Here is a 21868-nt window from a genome sequence, read left to right as displayed (position 1 = left end):
AATTCGTATTTTAATGTATTATTTTTTTTAAAATTCGTATGGATTTTGTAAATATTAAAAAAATGATGAGCTGCGTCGGAAGTTGAAAATTGGTCCGACTTAGTTTTTTTTTTTTATTAGTTCAATGATGTAACTTTTTTTTATTAAAACTTCGCCGTTTGTTATTTAGACCGTTTTTTATTTACTCGTTACTTGTTATTTGAAAACAGTTAAATTAATTAAACAAAACAATAAAATGATGATGTGGCGCGCCATAGGGCGCACCTTAGGGAGCGCCTTATGGCGCCCCACTGCAGGTGGGGAGGTAGGAGGATAAAACTGCTGACGTGGCGCGCCTTAGGGCTCTTAGCAATGGGGCGCCCTAAGGCGCGCCCTATGGCGCGCCACGTCAGCAGTTTTATCCTCCTACCTCCCCACCTGCAGTGGGGCGCCCTAAGGTGCGCCCTATGGCGCGCCACATCATCATTTTATTGTTTTGTTTAATTAATTTAACTGTTTTCAAATAACAAGTAACGAGAAAATAAAAAACGGTCTAAATAACAAACGGCGAAGTTTTAATAAAAAAAAGTTACATCATTGAACTAATAAAAAAAAACTAAGTCGGACAAATTCCCAACTTCCGACGCAGCTCATCGAGTAACGCCCGGCGATATTCGGCTTCGTCGGGGTCGGTACACTTCTTGAGGGCCCTGTGCGTATGCAACATCGTCCTTGCCATCGACGCTGTTGCTAACGACTCAAACGCGGTGGCCGTCTGGGTCGGGAGCTCTACCGGGACCGGAGTTTGGGTTGCAGCGGTCGACGATGAGGTCGCGGTCGCCTTCCCCTTGGCCTTCGCAGCCTTGACGCCGGAAGGACACCGGTGTACCGGAACTCCCTTCATCCACGTACGTCCGGTTGAGGTCAACCGGGTGGTTGTCGCTGCCGCTTCTCGTGTAATCACCAGCTTCAGTGGTCTTCGTCCTCTTCGGCGCACCAGTGTGCAGAATTCCACCTTGGAACTTCTGTTTGTCCCTCAAGAGCGCCCAGATGGCCTCGTGCTTGAAGTCGCCGTACATCAACCGGTACGACAACAGCGCTTTAGCGCGTACGTCGCTCGCGCTCTCGCCGCTCCCCTGTGACCGCGTGAACTTCTCGAACTCCGCCGCGTACAAGTTCACTTGCTTCTTGACTTGATCCCAGTGCTTGCGGAGTTGCTCACGCTTGCGCTTGTACGCGGTCGGCGGCTTCACCGAATTGTAGAGGTCCGCGATGCTTCCCAGTACGCGATCTGTCACTGGTTGTTCTCGAATATCGGATCTTCCGATATATCTACCCAACACCGGGCCAAGGTGAGAGTTTCGTCGTCGTTGTAGTTCGTACGGCCGGGGGCGTACTCATCGCAATCACCGGGAGGCGGCAACTTCTGCGCCCGTTGCCGGTTCCGCTTCTTTCTGGCTGGTCGGGATCGGCCGCTGCGGTTGGGCGGTGCGGAGACGGCTCCATGTCAGACAACCCATACGATTCTGTACTGAAATCGGGATCGTAATGGGCGTTGGTGTCGAACGAACGACAATCGTCGGGTTCTGTACCCGGCCAATGCGCCCCTGCGCTAAACGTAGGACTATTGGGGCTTGAATTCATTTCGTAGTAATTATGTAATTGTAAGTTTCGAAAATGAAATCGAGTGAAATGAAATGTTACAAATGAACGGTATTTATAAAAAAACGAAACCGCGTGCCATCGTCCGCGGTTGATCGTCCGCGACCTCCACAATGGGGCGGACGATGGCGCGGACGATGACCATCGTCCGCGGCCATCATCCTCGACAGCCGCAATGGGGCGGACGATGCCGCGGACGATGGTCATCGTCCGCGCTATCTTCCGCGATCGAAGTATAGGGCGCGACTATAGTCCGCGCCTTATGGCGCGCACCCCCAATGGATGCGGACGATGGATGGCGCGGACGATGCGCGTCATCGGGCGTGCCATCATCCGCCCATTGCAGATGCCCTAATGCCCTAAGTTTTGAAAAACTTTTTTGTAAATAACATCACAACTACTATCGTCATCATCTTCTACTTTTATATGTTAGTTTTATAGTAATAAAATATACGCGGATTGAGTTAGTGAAACGTAAAATTCAGTACCAGAAATAATAAAAATGAAATGAAATACTTACTAACTAATAAGACGGACTAAAATAGAAAACTAGTACATAATGATAAAATAACGGAGGGAGTAATAATTAAATACAATTGTCTTGGAAATTCTTCGACATACATTTTTTTAATTCGCGATCAATCAATTTTACTAACAAAGAAAGCTGGTGGCAAGTTTGATAAGAAATGGTGCATTGGTGTCGTGTTAATACTAATTAAATAGTAACTCACTGTAACAAAAAAAAATGTTAAAGATATTAAATTTGTATTTTTAATTATACTACCAATTTTTTTAGAAAGTATCATTATTGATAGTGTCACAACTAAATTTAAAAGATGCAAATGGAAGCGTTCTAAAAAATAAAAAAAAATGATTAATTTATTCTTAATTTGAGAACAATTTCTTTTGCGTCATTAATTGTTGTTACTTTTAAAATTTTCCAACGCAAGTAATTGCGTCTTGATTTTTTATCCTTAAAAGATACTTCATCCGTCTCACTCAAGATGTCCACATTCTTCAGTGGCACGAGATTTTATGTGGAGTAAGTAAATAGAAAAGTAGTCGAATATTTTAATGAGAATAGAGAGATTTATTTTCAAATATAGAAAATGGACATTTAAATGTGATAAACTAAAATAAAATATGGATATCTTAAGTGGGTTGGAGCCGGAGGCATGTTTCATACGTACGTTTAAACAAAACTATAATTCATATATAGTGATAGGGTTTATCTTCCTTATCGGTTGGTAGAGCACAAACATAAATGAATTGGTAAAAGAATTGCAAAATGAGGGTGACAGTACAGAAAGGAAGGAATTTGCATGTTGGAGGGGAGAGAAAGGAGACAACAGTGTTAGTTTAAGAGGGAGAAATCATAAAGAGAGAATGATAAATATTTTATTCTATTCGTTTTTTAATAATAATAAAAGACTCTGCACATATTACTTCATTCATTCAACATTAATAGAGGTATTTAATTTCAAGCACTCATTTTGAAAAAATGATAATAAATGGTTAAAGTAGAGAAAGAGTAAAGTAAGATAGAGAATAGTGTAGAAAAGAGTATTATCTACCATATTACCTATCTTACTTTACTATTTCTCTAGTTTAACTATTTATGATCATTTTTATAAAACGAGTACTCAAAATGAAATACCTCTATTACTGTGGAACGGATGGAGTATAAATATGCGTGGCTCATATAAATTAGAAAAATAAACAAATCAAATTCTAACCACTATATAAAGTAAATCAAATCCTAACAACTCAACAATAAATTATAAAATAACTAAAAATTTATACAGAGATATTATCAGCTCGATTCTACAATAAAGTAAAAGTCTAAGTCCCTACCAACACCCTTGAGGTTGAAAACCACCTTGCCCTCAAGGTGGTAGTCAGAAAAATAATCTCATGTTTCGTTGTCGTTGCTTCTTCAGTGATGTAACCAATAATGACCCCAAAGTGTTTTGAGTTATGGAGTTTTGGAGGAATTTTGGTTTCCACCATAGCAAGTGTTTCATCCAGTGCTTGAGGAGATTCGTCGTCGTTCTGGACCGTGTCTTCGATGATGGGATCAGACTGGATGTCGCAAATGTCTCCATCAGTTTATTGAGAATTTGCTTAATCTCGGTGAAGATGATGGCACCAGGATCAAATTTTCAATAAATAGCTTTTGGAAATTCTTGTCATGAGCAATCAGGATTTGAGCTTGGATAGTCATGGAACCATTCGGATATTGGATAGTCAAAAGGTATCCTCATAAAGAATAGTCTATTGGTATCAGATAACTCGAAATAATCAAAATATTTCTAAATGTTTTAAGTCTATCTTATGAGGTTAACACTAGAAAACCAAGAGGCAGGAGGGGAGCAGGACAACAGGGCGGATATGGTGGTAGAAGAGTACATCAATTAGAGGATGAGAACCTAATGAAAACACAAATTTGATAGAATATTAGTTATAAAATAATACCTATGGGATAAATTATTTGAAGAGAAAGCAAGAGAGGGAGAGATAAAGGTAGTGTAATTAGTGCCAGTGGACAGTAAACTCCACATCATTAGTAGTGTAGTGCAATGATATAAGTTATAAATAAACTAATATATATATATATATATGGGAGCGTTATTCTCCTATTCATCCCTTAGATCCTTTATTCTTCTTAATATGGGCCGTTAGATCTCATTCATCAACGGTCCAGATGATCTGCATTATTACACTATAATGGTGCATCATTAGTCGGTGTGCATTATTCAACTGAAAATCTGCATTATTACACTATAATAGTGCATTATTAGTCGGTGTGCATTATTCAACTGAAAATCTGCATTATTAAATGACACGTGGCACCAATCTAACCATCGGATGACAAAATCGTGGGGCTGAGATTAAAAAGAATAAAGAACAAAAGATACAAAAAGGAAATGAATACATCCATATATATATAGGGTATATATATATAATATGTTGTTTAACTATTAAAAGTAAAAAGTTCATAATTTTCAGGGTTTGAGAAAATATTGAATTTTATATTTAATTCCATCCCTCACATTATCAAGTTATCCATAACTTACCATTACTAAATTATAGTTTTGATTTAAAAAAATTACTCAATTGTAGTTTCCACTTCAAAAAAGAATTAATTAAATTGCGGGGCCCCTACTTACACACCAGAAAACACCTACGGATCTACCCCTTGCAAGCGGATCTTGCTTCAGTATAAATGAAATTGAAAATGAAAATGAAAACTAATTACAGTTACATAGTTTTATGTAAAAAAAAAATTAATTTAGCGGGACTAATTTGAATTACTAGTTGTAGGAAATGAGCCGTTATAGTAGTTTCCATTTCCATTATTTTAGTTAAACTATAATATAATCATATATAAATAAATTAATTGTAAAGATAAGGACATTAAAATCATTTTCGGTTAACAAATCGCTAGTGCCACATGCTCCTACATGGAAACACTAATTGGGTTTTATATTTTACCTCTCAAGCATAAGCATAAGCGTGAGGGCTTGGTAGGTGGACTTCTAGCAGGAAGTGGGTTAGGCACTCCTCCTTAACGGGTCACTGCGTATCCTGTTTTAACACTCCTTACAATACTATCTAACCGGAATATGGGGAGCCCTTAGGGTAGGAGTTTCAACTTTTTTTTGTATGAATGAGAACACTATTTGTACAATTTCCGAGTCACAAAGAATACAATGTAAGCCATGTAGGTACATTAATTTTGTTCATGAAATTATAGATTGGTGCCCAAAATTTATATTATTGTTATTTATTATGTTGTCTCCATTTTTTGGTTTTGATTTCTTTCGTAGTTTTAGAGCTCCACAAATGGTGGCGGAGGATAAGTTTTCACATTAATAATAGCTTAGTAATCGAATGGAAGGTTTTAAGATACAAGGTTGGAATTTGATAAATTTCACTCGAAGCGCACAAAACAACTACTCTACCATAAATTTCATGTGAACATAGTCAGTAGAAAATAGCTCTCACAAATAATTATGACAACAGAATATCCCCTAAATAAGGATTGAAAGATAAGAAATGAGGCTAGGAAATGTCTGAAATTTAGAATCCACTAGTAGGTTATTCCATTATAGTCCAGTGGTAATTGATTTATGTTTATCTCGTTTATAAAAATATAGTCTTCCGAACTTTATGTTCTAGCACCATTGTCCTATTTTCTTAATACACTATTTAATACAGATTGAAAATATCACTTTTCCCTATTGGTAAATTGAACAGTGAACATGCCATTTGCTATCGTAACACATCTAATGTTATCTTTATGGATTAGTCTACATGCATCCAAAAACATATATATTTCCACAAATATTCATTTACGTTATTGTAGTGCAAAATTGTACTAGTGACTTTTACAGTATAAAAATGGGCTTTTGGCCATGAACTTTATGCAGTGCTCTGTAGTATGTACAAATTGATTGTGACCATGTCACAAATGTTTTGGCAAAAAGAGTCATAAAAGATGGTCAATATTTATATTTTTCTAGGTGGAACTAAATGGACCACATTTCATGAAATGGGCAATTTGCTTTTGTGATAAATACAACTATCAATTAATTCATGAATCTACTATCTTCACATATCGTCAATTTTTCCGCTTATATCATCTCCAAGGAAAGAGGTAAATGGAGAGGTAAACTAATATAACTACCACATTTACCTTTTTTTCATGAAAAATCATTCTCCAATGAGAGAGGTATTTGAGAAGGTATCATACATTTTTTCCATTTTGAAGAGGTATCTTTACCTCTCCATCAATGGAGAGGTAAAATCTTATAAATATCATATTTGTCTTTTTTTCATGAAAAGCCTTTCTCCATGGGGAAAGATATTTGAGAAGGTATTAAACTTTATGTTTTTAATGCATTTTGTACTATTATTTTATTTTTAAAAAATAATTTACCTTTTTTATATACTCTTTCCCTTTGGAACGTGTTACTTTTTAAAAGGGTATATTTCAGTTTTTAAGAAGGTAAATACATAATATACATTTTCTATATATCTTTTCCAAATACATAATATACATTTTTTATATACCTTCTCCGTTGGAGATGCTCTTAGAGAAACGCAAATAAAGCTCATTTTTTTCATTTTCTTGTTGCCATGCGCATCCTTTCATAAATTTGTCCATGCACTTTTGACTTAAATATATTATGATTAAAAATCAGAATTGATCTTAATACAAAATTTGACTATTTTATTTTATGGATGGATTATTTTTTAGTAAATGAATATAACACTGCACTAACTTATATCGCTGATATATTACTACAAATGTATATAAATACGACACATATTTTATTAATTTTTTCATCAATTTTTCCAAGTTCATGCAAAATTAAAGTGGGATATATATTTATTTTTAGATTGAAGAATTATAGTATTCTCCTGTCCCAATTAAGTTGAATCAAAAATTTTGGGCACATAGATTAAAAAATCATATTAAAATATAGGAAAGATGAATAAAATATGAAAGATAAAGAGAAACTAAAGTGGTGATGGAATAAACTAAAAGTGATTAGATATTATATTTTTTATCAAAAAAAGAAAATGACTCAATTTAGTTAGAACATCCCAAAAAAGAAATATTTCATCTGTCCCATTAGAAATGTAACGTTTTCTTTTTATGGTTGTCTCATTAAAAATGAAACGTTTTCTAAAATGGAAACAACAATATCTCTATTTTTTCCTCTATTTTACTTTACTCTCTTTTTAATAACTCAAAAACAACACTGCATAAAACTCTGTATGGAAAACCAAATGTTTCATATTTATTGGGATAGAGGGAGTATAACTCAACTTAATTGAGACGGAAGAAATAGTACACATAAATATTTTTCATAATTGCCCCCATTCCATTAACAATATTGCACGACCAACCTTAGTTTATGATATGCAAGTTTTTCCATGACTTTTTTTATAAGATTGAAATTTTCTAAATAAAAAAAAATCTCTAAAAACAGAGACTAAGATAGCAGGAATTTTAATCAAAATCAAAAAAATAAAAAGATAAAAAAGAAAATAATTAAATATTGGTGTGAAACAGTATTGAAGATACGGTGATAATGATATCATTCAAATCCCCAAGCCGTAGATCGCAAGCCGAGCCGCGCCGCTTGAGCCGATTGCCCAAGAAAGTGCATTTGCCTTGAATTTGGGGTACATTTCATTTGTGGCGAAACCTAACCTAACCCCAGTCAAATTCTAACTACAATTCTAACCTGATCTTTTCCCTCTTCTTCATACTCCATTTTTTACTATAAAAATAAATGCAAACTTTAGCTTTGGATCAAGTTCTGACTTGCTGGGGTTCCCCAAAATTGGATCTTTTTATCTTGGTTCATAAATTTCCTTCTCTGTGTTTTGTTTTCACAAAAATTATAACTAGAAATACTAAAATTAGAAAGACTCCATCTTTATCTTTTATTTAAGAAAGCATGAAGAGACTCAACGGCACTAATTCATTGGGTGGTTTCATGTCCAATTCTCCCAATTCAACAGGTGCTTCAATTCTTCGTTTTTATGAGAATTGTTCATTTTCTTTTTATGAATTTTCTTTTCTTGGGCAATTTTTATTATTATCTCGTCAATTAAATTGTGCAAACTCAACATTTTCCTCACTTATTTAATTATGTTTGTGTGCAGTTGATGTGGAATTTCAGACAATGTTGGAGGAAGAAGGGTGCGTGGAAGAATGGGGCCAAATTTGGGAGAAGAAGAGGAGATTAAGCGTGGTTCAAGTGAAGGCTTTGGAGAGGAATTTCGAGGTGGAAAACAAGCTGGAGCCAGAGAGGAAGGTCAAACTTGCTCAGGAGCTGGGCTTGCAGCCGCGACAGGTGGCGGTGTGGTTCCAAAACCGCCGGGCGCGGTGGAAGACGAAGCAGCTAGAGAGAGACTACGGCCTCCTCGAGGCCAACCACGACGCCCTCAAGCTTAGATATGAATCTCTCCACACAGAGAATCAGTCTCTGCTCAATCAGGTGTGTTTTACTCTTTTACTCCCTCTATCAATATGAATAAGAGTCTCGTTTTTCTATTTCTATATGCCTGCAAATAGAATTCTCAGTTCATTTTTTATTGTAAACGGTAATAGGTTTACATTCCACTTTCTCATTTTACTTACATTTCATTTAAAACTAATATTCTATCTATTTTTCATAAAATTATGTACATTTGAAATGATACGAGAATTATTTTACAATTAGTCTAATAAAAAAGATAAGAAAATATTAATTAAAGTAGTATTAGTGAATAAGAGGAGATGAGTTGTAATGAAGAATCTTAGTAGTATAAGTTGTAAATAAATTGATTAATGTTTGTATTGAGTTGGAGACAACTCTGTATAAGTGAAAATGTACTTTTTTTTTTACAGACAGAAATGGAAAAAGTGTACATATTTTTATGAGATAGAAAAAGTACTATACAATTGGGACTCATATATCACTAATTTTTTCTATCAACTTTTTTTAATACTCCCTCCGTCCTAACTTAAGAGTCCTAATTAGTTAAGGCACGGGTTTTAAAAAAAGTGAGTTGAAAAAGTTAGTGGAATAGAGGTCTCACTTATATATATATTATGTTTATAATAAAATGTGTGTGGAATAAGTTGGTGGAATGTGAGGTATACTTATTATTTATGGTAAAAGTGAAATAGAATTTTTAAGTTGGGACAGACGAAAATGGCAAAACAAGACTCTTAAGTTGGAACGAAGGAAGTGTAGTTTTTAATACCGTGCCGGTAAGAAATGCGATTCATATTCGCGGACAGATGGAATAACATATAGTCTATTTGTTTGATTGTTTGTTTTTTAATTATCGTGGAATTAAATGCTTTTTTATATAATCAGATTAGTGAGCTGAAATCGGAGCTGAATGTGGGTGAGGCCCAAATTGCAGTGAAGGAAGAGGCGTCACTGTCGAAATCGGAAGAAAAATATGATATAGAAATCCACGGTGGCGGAGCTGCGGCGGAACTGAATTTCGAGAATTGCGATGGCGATGCGCAGGAAAATGAGACGATCGGCGCGGCTTTTGCCGATTTCAAGGATGGATCGGATAGCGATTCGAGCTCGATTCTGAATGAGGACAACAACAACGGCAGTCCACAGCGGTTTGAGGCGAGTGTTGTTGGAGAGTTTTACCAAACGGAGCACAATTTTTTCGGGGAGGAATCGTGCAGCACTTTGTTTTCCGACGATCAACCTCCCACTCTTCATTGGTACTGTAATGAGCACTGGAATTGAAGATACTAATATTATAAATAAATGGGAATAATCAAGATTCTTTCTTTTTAAATTTAAGCCGATTCACATGGAAATTTTGTCATATGTTAATGTGAAATTAGTATGTGTGAATTCAAGAAATTTGGAAAGAGACGTGGTGATGTTTGTCGAATTGGGGTATAAACTGTATTTCATTGATATCTATCTTTGTACATCAAGCTCTATTTAGAGACTACCGTGTGATTATACAAGGTAAACCTAGCAATTACATTTATTATAATTGATCTCATATCTTCTATACTTGGTAAGAGACAATCACTCCAATCTTGTATGATATTACGTGATTTCCTTCTAACACTCCCCCCTCAAGTTAAGTAACGGGATTGCCGATACTTAACTTGCGTAATACCTCTTGAAAGGATTTTGAGTTTACTGCCTTTGTCAAGATATCAGCCAGCTGGTCTTCGGACTTGACGTAAGGCATCTCCACAATCTTCGCTTCAATATTTTCCTTTATGAAGTGTCTGTCGACTTCTACATGCTTCGTCCGATCATGTTGCACTGGGTTCTCAGATATGCTAATTGATGCTTTGTTATCACAGAACAACTTGCACGTCTTAAATGAATACAAGTCTAGCTCCTTCATAAGCTTCCTGAGCCAAAGTAGTTCAGTCACTCCACTTTTAATCCCTCGAAACTCTGCCTCTGCACTTGACAGTGCCACCACCTTTTGTTTCTTACTTCTCCACGTCACAAGATTCCCTCCCACAAAGGTAAAATATCCGGCAGTTGATTTTCTGTCATTTGGGTTGCCTGCCCAATCAGCATCAGTAAAACCATGAACTTCCATGTGTCCATGCTTCTCAAACATGAGTCCATGTCCGACTGTTCCCTTCAAGTATCGAACTATTCGCAGGACCGCCTCCCAATGCTCCTCTTGAGGTGAATGCATAAATTGGCTTACTACTCCCACTGCATAAGCTATGTCTGGCCTTGTGTGAGATAGGTATATTAGTTTTCCGACTAACCTCTGGTATCTCCCCCTGTCTGTCTGTCTTGCGCCTTCCTTCAATTGTAGTCCATGGTTTTGGATTATGGGAGTATCTGCTGGTTTGCAATCTATCATTCCCACTTCTGCCAATAGATCTAATATATACTTCCTCTGGTTGATGAAGATTCCTGTTTTTGACCGAAGCACCTCTATTCCCAGGAAGTACTTGAGCAATCCTAGATCCTTCATCTCAAATTCCCTGAACAAGTTCTTTCTCAACTCGCTGATTTCTCCTTCATCGTCTCCTGTAATGATCATATCATCTACATATATAATCAGACATGTGATCTTACCGTCTTTCTTTTTTAGGAACAGGGTGTGGTCTGAATTGCTCTGCTTATACCCATATTTCTTCATTACTTCAGTGAATCTTCCAAACCAGGCTCGTGGAGACTGCTTTAAGCCGTAGAGTGTCTTCTTCAATTGGCAGACTTCACCATTCTGGAATTCTTCAGTAAACCCCGGAGGTGGTTCCATGAATACAGGTTTCGGTAATTCTCCGTGGAGGAAAGCATTAGTCACATCGAACTGATGAAGTGGCCAATCCTTGTTAGCGGCGATGGAGAACAGTACTCTAACAGTGTTTATCTTGGCCACCGGAGAGAAGGTTTCAGCATAATCGACGCCATACATCTGAGTGTATCCCTTCGCCACTAGTCGAGCTTTATATCGTTCTATCGTCCCGTCTGGCCTTCTCTTGATTGTAAACACCCATCTGCATCCAACAGTTCTGGCACCGTCAGGCAGCTTGTTTTTCACCCATGTGTTATTTTTCATTAAGGCTTTCATTTCGGTGATCATTGCCTCTCTCCAGTGTTTATGCATCATTGCCTCTTCAGCCGTTCGTGGGATCTCTTCTTCTTCATATAACGCAGCCGCAAAAGCCCGTGCCATTTTAGATAGGTTCCCTTGTACGAAGTTTGCCACTCCATATCTGCTCTTTTTCCCTATCTTCTCGGGGGAATATCTCTTTGGCGGTATCCCCCTTGTACTCCGGTGTGGCAGTATATACTGTCCAGTGTCTCCATCAACGCCATTTTCCTCTTCTTGAGGTTCTGTTTCAATTGGGTCAGTCGAAATAGGTATGGAAGACTGTTCGGTGTCTGAATTTACCTCGGATATCATCGGAGGAGGAGTTTGGGTTGGTGGTTGAGATGACTCTTGTGGCAAGACCTGCTCGGCAGTAGTGACAACTGGTTCTGTTAGATCCTCAATCAAAGAGCTTGGCAGTGGCACGACCCAACTTAGATAGTCACTCGTACTACCTGGATCACTCTCCCCCTGACTACTAAGGTGGGCTTGGTAAAAGAATTCGGTTTCCAGAAAATTACAGTTCATAGTGGTGATGACCTTTTTGGTTTGGGGATCAAAACATCGATAGCCTTTCTGGTGTAACCCATACCCCACGAAGACACATTTGGTTGCACACGGGGACAATTTGGTTCTTTCATGCTTTGGAATGTGAACGTAGACGGTACAGCCAAAGACCTTTGGTGACAGGTTTAGGTACTCGGGAATTTTGGCAATTTTGGATAAGGTATCAAGGGGTGTTTTCATCCGGAGTATTTTTGTGGGGAGCCGGTTCATGAGGTAGATGGAGGTGGCAACAGCTTCAGGCCAAAAAGATTTTGGAACTTTGGATTCAATCATCAAGGCTCGGGTCATTTCTAAGATGGTTCTATTTTTTCTTTCAGCTACCTCATTTTGTTCGGGCGTATAGGGACAAGAAGTTTGGTGGATGATACCTTTTTCGGTGCAGAATTGAGCCATGGCACTATTCACAAATTCTTTCCCATTATCAGATCGAAGGGTTTTAATAGTAGTGTGGAACTGTGTTTGGATAAGTTTAAAAAAGGATGTAAATCTGTCAAATACTTCGGACTTGTGTTTCAGAAAATAAACCCATGTCATCCTAGTGCAATCATCAACAAATATCACAAAATATTTAAAACCATTTCCACCCACAATCGGAGCAGGACCCCACACATCAGAATGTACTAAGGAAAACATGGAATTCATTCGAGTATTCGTAGGTTTGAACGACTGTCTGTGGCTCTTGGCCAAAACACAAGTTGCACAAGAAAAATCAACAGGAATAGAAAGTTTTGGAAAAAGAAGTTTAAAGTAACCCGAGAAAGGGTGTCCTAGTCGTCGGTGCCAAAGCCAAGTTTCTTGTTTCGTGGATCCGTGAGCCAGCATTGCACTACCATGTTGAGCTATCTCGTCCACGTAGTAGAGTCCTTGCTTCTCAGTGCCACGCCCAAGAATCCTCCTCGTCTGAATATCCTGCAAGATACAAAAATCAGGATGCATTAGGAGCGTGCAGTTCAATTCCTTTGTGACATGGCTAATGGACATTAGCCGTTGAGACAGAGTAGGAACATATAGACAATTCTTGAGGCGAAGAGTGAGAGATATCTCAATCGTTCCAAACCCTACAACTGTAATTAGTTCCCCATTGGCAGTTCTAATGTATGATTTATCAACTTCACAACTTAGATCAACAAAATCACTTTTATCTGGAGTCATAGTGTCGGTTGCCCCACAGTCAAAAATCCATCCCCTCGTGTGTATATCGGTCATTTTCTCAACATGGAACGCAGCGGAAATTTCTTCTAGGGGTGCAAAAGGATTTTCAGACACATAATCAAATAAAGCTGGGGCTGATTTGCAATTTTTATGATAATAGGGCCTTCTATGAGATCTAAAATTGCAGCTGGGGTCAATTTCGAATTTATTCGGATCAGGGGGTTCTTTTGCAATTCTACGGGGTGCATTCTGTAATAAACGAGATTTATGTGGTAGCAATTCTATTTTAGGTAAATAACTAGGGTTTGGCATTAAGCCAAACCCTTTACCTCCATTTGCGCCGCTACTCCTCGCGTCTGATCCCCCCATCGCCTCTGTTCGTCCGGCGAAATTACCCGCCCCCCGTATGTTGCCGCCGCCAGGTTGGACCTCCGAGCTTACCGTCGGCCCCTGTTCTCCATTTCCCCCATTGATTCCGGTACCGATTTGCCTCGGTACTCCATCTTCTTTCACTCCCACGGCTAACTTGGCTTGGGATTGAGGTGTTCTCGCCTTCTGCCTCTCTTCCCACCACTCCGGATATCTCAATCTCTTGAAACACGTCTCATACGTGTGTTTCTGCTTGCCGCAGTGTGAACACCAGAGTTTTGACGTGTCTTGGCGGTATCCTGGTCGGCCGGTAGCTGCGGGTCGCGGTGGTCCGTGTCGCTGAGATGAGCGTTGGTTCTGGGCCGAGAACCCGCTCCCGATTCCCCCAGATGATGCGTCTCCGGCGTAATTGCCGACGGTCTCGGTGGGGGAAGGCGATGCCGGTGGCATGATATTCCGTCGAGCCGCCTCCGTCTTCACCCACCCATAGGCCGCCTCGACTGATGGGTAGGGGTCTTCTTTGAGGATCTCTCGCTTGATGGAATCATACTCACGATTCAGTCCGGTCAGGAATTTGAACAACCTCTTCTCGTTCGAATGTGTTCGGTATTGGCTGACGCCCTTATCGCAACAAGTGATGGGTTGTTTCTGGCACCGGTCGATGTTAATCCATAGGCCGTTGATTCTCCGGTAATATGTCTCTAAATCCAGGTCTCCTTGTCTGATAGTGATTGCTTTCTCTTCCAGGTCATATATGAGGTACTTGTCCGCCTTGTTCTCGAACGTTATGGCGAGGCTGTCCCACAGAGCTTTCGCCATTAGGTGATGGGCAAAGTCGGCAATGATTTCGTTCTCGATATTATCTACGATCCATGAAAAAACCACTAGATCGTCTTCTTCCCAGTCGTCGTAACCCTTACTCCCGGGTTCTGGGGGTTCGTTCTTGATGTGCGAATAGGCCCCTCGGCCTCCGATCTTGACTTTCATAAGTCTAGACCACAATGGGTAGTTCTTCCCATTGAGTTTGAATGCCACAACAACATTCTTGCTATTCTTCAGGTTCGTCAATTGTTCCGGATCGGGTTTGACATCTTCCTTGTCTGTCATGTTTTCGGTTTTGCAGGTTGGGATATTTTGGCTATTTGATTCAGGTCGAAAGGTCGGGATTGGTTTGGTCGAAAGGTCGGGATCGGTATATTAGGCTATGATGAAATAATTTCTGAGCCAATGAGCAACTCGAGCCTCCTGCTCTGATGCCATGTCGAATTGGGGTATAAACTGTATTTCATTGATATCTATCTTTGTACATCAAGCTCTATTATATAGAGACTACCGTGTGATTATACAAGGTAAACCTAGCAATTACATTTATTATAATTGATCCCATATCTTCTATACTTGGTAAGAGACAATCACTCCAATCTTGTATGATATTACGTGATTTCCTTCTAACAATGTTGATTAATTAATTAAGTAGAAATAAAAATTAAATGAAAATTGGACTTGGGATTGGGATTGGAATTGGGATTGGGATTGGGATTGGAAAGTATTCTATATTGATGTCAAGCTTCAGAAAAAATTCCGATATAAAATTATTTTGATGATAGGAAGTTGGAACTAAGGGCGGATCAAGAAAATGAAAATCTTGTGTTCGGACATAATAGAGCATACTTTTATTATTTCTCGACTCGATAGTATCCTTTTTTGCCATTGCTCCTCCTCCGCCGTTCTCTTCATAAGTCCTACTAAAGTGATCAGTCATTGCAAACTATTCTTTTCATACTTAATACTTTGGAGAAATGGCAAATCACCTGAAGTAATATTATATCCTTTTTTATTTTATTTTAATACAAAAATTAAGAAGTTTTAAAGTAAAATCATATACTTTATAAAAAGTCTTTTAACAAAGAATAATAAGATCGACAAATATTGAGTAAAGGTCAATTTTAGTCTTACATATTGATGCATTTTTTATTAGCACTATAAATACCTGCAAGTATACAGAGTAGATCTAGTATAGCCAAAGGTCAGTACCGGATATCGATCAAGGGGAAAATAATCACAGACTGTCTACCTTCTACTAAAACTCAATTACTATTTGGAAAATCGAAAGTTTTAGAGATTTTTGAAAACAAAGAACAATTGAAAGCAATAAACAACTGATTGCAAATAAATTATGGCTGGGTCGATACGATATATCGTATCAAAAAATTTGTATCGTTATCGTATCAAAAATATCGATATGAAAGAATTTCATATCATTACTGTAATGAAAGTTTCAGTATACCGGATTTCGGTATACCGAAATTTCAGTATGGATAATATCTATACCGTTACCATATCGAAATTTTGGTATATCATATCGAACTTTGGTATACCGTTCTGAACGGTATATCGAAATTAAATGGATATTTATTCATATATTTTAAACTTTTAACCTTAAAAAAATAATTATATTATTATTATAATCAGTATAACGGTATTTATCAATAATTCAATACATATTTTTTCGATATATTTCGGTATACCGATAATATCGATATATACCACATATTCGATATAAAACGGTATACCGCAGTATAATAAAATTGATATTTGATATATGCTCACAAATATATAATTGATATTTGATATTTGCTTAAACTAGATAAAAATAATACGATGCATCTTATAAATAATTTAAATTTTATGAAATTATTAAACACGGTCTTTTAATATTAAGAAATCATGTATATTTTTTTCTATTAAGAGTAAAGGCCAAAATGAGTCCTAAACATATGACGATTTTACGATTTTTGTCCATAACATTGTGTTTTGAATTAGAGTTACGTACTATTTTGGTCCTAAACATATGACCGATTTACGATTTTGGTCCAGAACATTCACTTTTTGAAAATCGAATACAAAACATACGAAAACGATGTCGAATAGGTCATTTTTTAACAGTTTCCGTCAGTTTTGACGGTCAACCGTCGTCCAAATTTGACCCGATTAACATATTTTTATTACTGTAGCTAATTTTGACTTTTTTATATATTTTTGGAATTACATGTAAATGTTAAATAAATAAATGGACAACAAATTACAAGACAAAATAGTCATTCATATTCATTATCTACTTCCAATTAGTCCTGAACATTTAACCGCAGCTCAGTGCAAACTTAGAGGCAAAAAAATTTCAAGTGGTTTTTGGTTTGACACATTATGCGTAGTTGTGACAAGTTAACAATTATGTGATCGCTTCTTCGTCGACAATGAGGCAATAATCTATGTCAATAAGCTGACATCAAATTGAGACAATAAATGGACAATAAATTATAAGACAAAGTAGTCCTTCATATTATTTTCTACTTCAAATTGGTCCTCAAAAAAAATGTTGTCATAGGCACTGCATCAACCCTAACATCATCAAAACCCAAAAACCTGCGAAACCAAGTATTCAATGTCGTCTTCAACTTCTGGAATTGGAGAATAATGGACTTCCGCGTGAGAACTAGGGTTAGAAGAATACAGAAACCCCGACGCCGCCGACGGGCCTTGTTTGTTTTGCTTCAAAGAATCGTTCTTTTCAGAACTACAAGTAGCCAACGGGCCTTCTTCGGCTTCATTTTCAGGAGGATGTGTGGACTTCCTCTTCCTCCAGATGCAACTTTCACGTCGCGAGAACGTCGTTGTAACGGAAGTTCGGGTACGACGACTTCCAACTCATGGAAACCAACACAATAATCGGTTGGAATCGGCTGGTTCTTGGTCGGAATTGGAACTAGGGTTTCTTAGGAAAGTGAAGAGAGAGAAAAGAGAGAAGAGAGAGTTTGACATTTTGTTTTTTTCCCAAATGAAAAGTTAAGAGATATTAAGTAAATTTAAAAGATTTGTTATTCAAATTCAACATACTAATAATCCCAGATTAAGTCTAATCGAGTTAAATTTGGACTAATTGATGATTGACCGTCAAAAATGAAGGAAACCGTTAAAAAAGGACCTATTCGACAACGCTTTCGTATGTTTTGGATTCGATTTTTAAAAATTGAATGTTCTTGACCAAAATCGTAAATCGGTCATATGTTTAGGACCAAAATAGTACTTAACTCTTTGAATTATTTCGTTCAACACATTTGAAAACGGGTCGGACTTAGTCCATATTGGACAGAGCCGTGTAAAACTAACAGCCAGCGGCTGTTTAAACGATTTTGACCGAATTAAGCATTTAGTGTAAAATGTTTTGACTTTTTCCAAAATAATAATTATTATTCTAACAAAAATAAATTTAATAGAAGATGATGTCCTTTAAAAGTGCATTTTCCTCATTTATTTCTCATTCATCTTCTTCCTCGTTCATTTATGCTGAAAAACTAAGAACCCTAGTTCTTACAGTGACCCAACTTCGTCAGCTATGGAGAGTTCAAACTACAGTAGAAGGTCCAGCGAGCTTTGCCATTGCAAGAAACTGGCTCCACTACGAATAGAGAACAACATGTTGGGGATTGCACAGCGCAAGAGTGCACAAACAAACGGACCCTTACAGATCTATTTAGCTGATTATGTGATCAAATCTAATTTCTATGCAACTTACATTGATCTATGATGAACACACCAATAACACACAAAACATGTTTATTTGATATACATTCGATTGTTACCTTTTGATCCTCTAAAGGATTGAAGTGACTAGCACCATCTCCATGTTTAGGATTTTCTCGACCACGAATCTTCTAACATATTCTCATTCTTGTTATTTATCTGTTCGTATGGGTGAATACTAGATAACCTTAATAGATCTAGATGAAGTTTCGAAGACAAGAACCCTAATTGTGTCACGAAGAACATGAAGAATTAGATCTAGATCTGCACGAGGTGAGCTAGAAATTTCTTTTATTCCTTGTATACTTAAGGGGCGCCGATTTCTAGGGCTAGAGGAGGCAAGGGCACAAAATGTTATATATTATGTGCTTTTCTTCTTTTCTCCACTATTTATAAAATATTCTCCATGTTAGGTTAGGGATGCATGGAAGAATTGTATTGGCCTAGCCCAATGAATATTATTAATTAAATCAATTAATCAATGACTTAATATATATTCGATGGAATATTATTTTGTACCACTATTTAAATAATACTCCCTCCCATTAAATATGAATCATTTGGTTTCAGGCACAGAATTTTATGTAGTGTTGTTTTGTGAGTTATTGAAGAGAGATTAAAGTAAGAGAGAGGAAAAAGTAGAGATGATGTATTTCCCATTTTAGGAAACGTTAAATTCCGGTTTGGTTTCCTATGAGACTTGAATTAAATTAACATCTTTTCCGAAGAGATTTTCTAGTTTGGAGCTATATTTATTATTCATTGAACATAATCCAATTGACATGTTTTACTGAATAATAAAATCAGTTTCCAAAAATAAGAGTAATTAGGGTTTGTAGTGAATTAATAACGGAAGGTGAGTTAAAGTGGTCGGTTCCCGCGTTCACAAATTTTTATAAACAATATTTCTAGATCCGCGGATCTAGAAACGGAATAAGGAATCAGTCAATCAAACCAAGAAAAAATCTCACATATAAAATTAGACGATCGAAAGTATAACTCACCATCCTTCCATGAATCCGGTGCTGGATTGTTGTTGTTGTTGGGCGGGTAACCCTGTAGCGAGTATCCAGCTGGCAGACATGCATCTTTCGCATATCGTACAAGTGGGTATCCTACATACTCTCTGTTCCATGCTACTCGCACTTTTCTGTTTCTACCCTCCTTGAACTATTTCACTATTTCGATTTTAAGTAAAAACTAGAGTAGTTTACTAAGATATTAGATTTAATTAAGTGTTCTTTATTACAGTTAAAATATTAATTTAACTACACTAATTACTCAATCTTTACTTTACTGCCTAAAATAAAAGGTATGAGTAGCATGAGACGGAGGGAGTACCAAACACTACTTCACCTACATTTAATTACTCTTCTGAGTGCACGGTATGGGAAATAGGTGAAAAAACACTGTGTGATATGACACACAACAAATGTACTAAATCACGCGGGGCGTTATCATCCTAAATATAGCTAAAAAGTTAAAAATGACCTCATGTATCTAATTTTATGGATATATGCACTATTGAATTTTATGAATATATCCACCATTTTTTATCATGAATCTTTGATGTTACAACTCCTAAAGTTAGTGACTAAATGTATAAGTGTATGTGAAAGAGATAGGATGAAGAATGAATCATGCAAGAAACAGGGATGAGAAGAGCTGGTGACAAAGATGCGCGTGCATGGAAATAAAAGAGAGTTGCATGAGATGTGGAGCTAGCTGACTCATCATCCAGCTGTCAATGACCGAGCATCTAGTCAGCATGAAGTTGGTTGAGAAGTTGGTTAGAGAGTTAGTTAGGAAGTTAGTTACTTGTTTCATGAAAATATCTAGCTCATTGTATAAATAGCGAACTCGTGTGTAGTTTGTAGATTGATTGGAGTTTGATGAATAATAAATTCTCTCTTTATCTTAATCCTTGTTACAATTTATCTTTTTCCACATGGTATCAGTAGATATTTGATCATATTTGATCATTTTCTTCGCTTCCGCTCATCTTCAACATTCTTCTCCTTTCTTCAACAACGAATCGCAATCCACGCGGTGGAAATCCACCTGCAGTTACTCCAATGGAGGATACTTCAAGTCCTTATTACCTTCATCCGAGTGATAATCCAAGTTTCCATTGGTTCTTCACATTCTCACCGGATCAAACTACATCAACTGGAGCAGATCGGTTACCACGGCACTATTGGCGAAGAATAAAATTGCATTTGTTAATGGAGTTCTTCTTCGACCGGCCGAAGATGATCTCTTGTTTCCAGCGTGGCTCCGATGCAATAGTATGGTTGTATCATGGCTTCGCAACTCAATCTCACCTCAGATCTGTTCGAGCATCATGTATATTGATAATGCGCATGAAATCTGGTCCGATTTGCGTGATCGCTTCTCACTGCTTGACACAGCTAGTGCATATTAACTGAGGCAGAAGATTATGTCTCTCACGCAAGGAAATGATGATGTCAACACTTATTTTACAAATTTGAGAATAATTTGGGACGAGTACAGGCATTCACAGCCTATTGCTTGGTGTGTTTGTGGCACATGTCGATGCAATAGTGCATCAAAGTGGCACGCATACCAGGAAGAAGAATGTAGCATGTAGTTTTTGATTGGGCTTAACTCCAGCTTCTCTCAGATCCGATCAAGTATCCTATCTATGATTCATACACCTCCTTTATCCAGTGTTCTCTCTTGTTCTGCAGGAAGAGAGGCAACGCACAATTGATGGCAATTCATCCTCTTTTTCTACTGTCAATCCGTCGATGAGTGAGCAGTTATATTCTGCCAATGCTGCTCAATCATATAATAGAAACAACATGCTGTGTTCTCACTGTGGCAAGACTAATCACACAGTTGATAGGTGCTTCGTGCTTCATGGATTTCCTCCGAGTTTTGGCAAAGGAAGAGGAAAACTGATTGCTAAGGATAACAATTTCTCCAAATCGGTCAAATTTTGTGGAAAATAGTTTTGAAGATTCATGTGAGATATCCACTGGTGCTGCCATGCCATCTTCTGAGCAATGTCAGCAGCTAATTCATCTCTTGCAGACTCAGCTTGCTGTTTCTGCCACTCTATCCTCACCAACACGTTCTCCTTCTGCCGCACTGAATAATACTTCCGCATCCACAAACTGTACATCATTCACAGGTACTATTTCCTTCATACCTTTTGTAGCTTCAATAATCACATCAAATCCACATTGGCTGTTAGACACATGGGCCACACATCATGTATGTTGTAATTTGTCCATGTTTGATAGTTATACTGCCATTAAGAATGCTTCTGTTCACCTTCCAAATGGTGCAACTGTACCAGTTACACACATTGGTTCCATAACCCTCAACTCATCCATCACTCTTGTATCTGTTTTTTGTGTTCCTAGTTTCACTTTCAATCTCATTTCAATAAGCTCATTGGCCTCCTCAC

The 21868-nt window shown here is 37.5% G+C and overlaps 1 protein-coding gene across 1 annotated transcript; it reads left to right on the top strand.

Moving 5' to 3' along the window:
• The first annotated feature begins 7953 nt into the window (after positions 1 to 7953).
• Positions 7954 to 9975, top strand: LOC121772512 (homeobox-leucine zipper protein ATHB-6-like). Its single transcript, XM_042169641.1, has 3 exons — positions 7954 to 8181; positions 8326 to 8660; positions 9528 to 9975. Exons 1-3 carry the CDS (start codon positions 8118 to 8120, stop codon positions 9921 to 9923), a joined length of 795 nt encoding a protein of 264 aa, XP_042025575.1. The 5' UTR covers positions 7954 to 8117; the 3' UTR covers positions 9924 to 9975.
• Positions 9976 to 21868: the final 11893 nt, after the last annotated feature.

The sequence above is a fragment of the Salvia splendens genome, chromosome 16, assembly GCF_004379255.2.
Source record: "Salvia splendens isolate huo1 chromosome 16, SspV2, whole genome shotgun sequence".
Lineage (NCBI taxonomy): Eukaryota > Viridiplantae > Streptophyta > Magnoliopsida > Lamiales > Lamiaceae > Salvia > Salvia splendens.
This window is presented reverse-complemented; position numbering and strand designations above follow the sequence as displayed.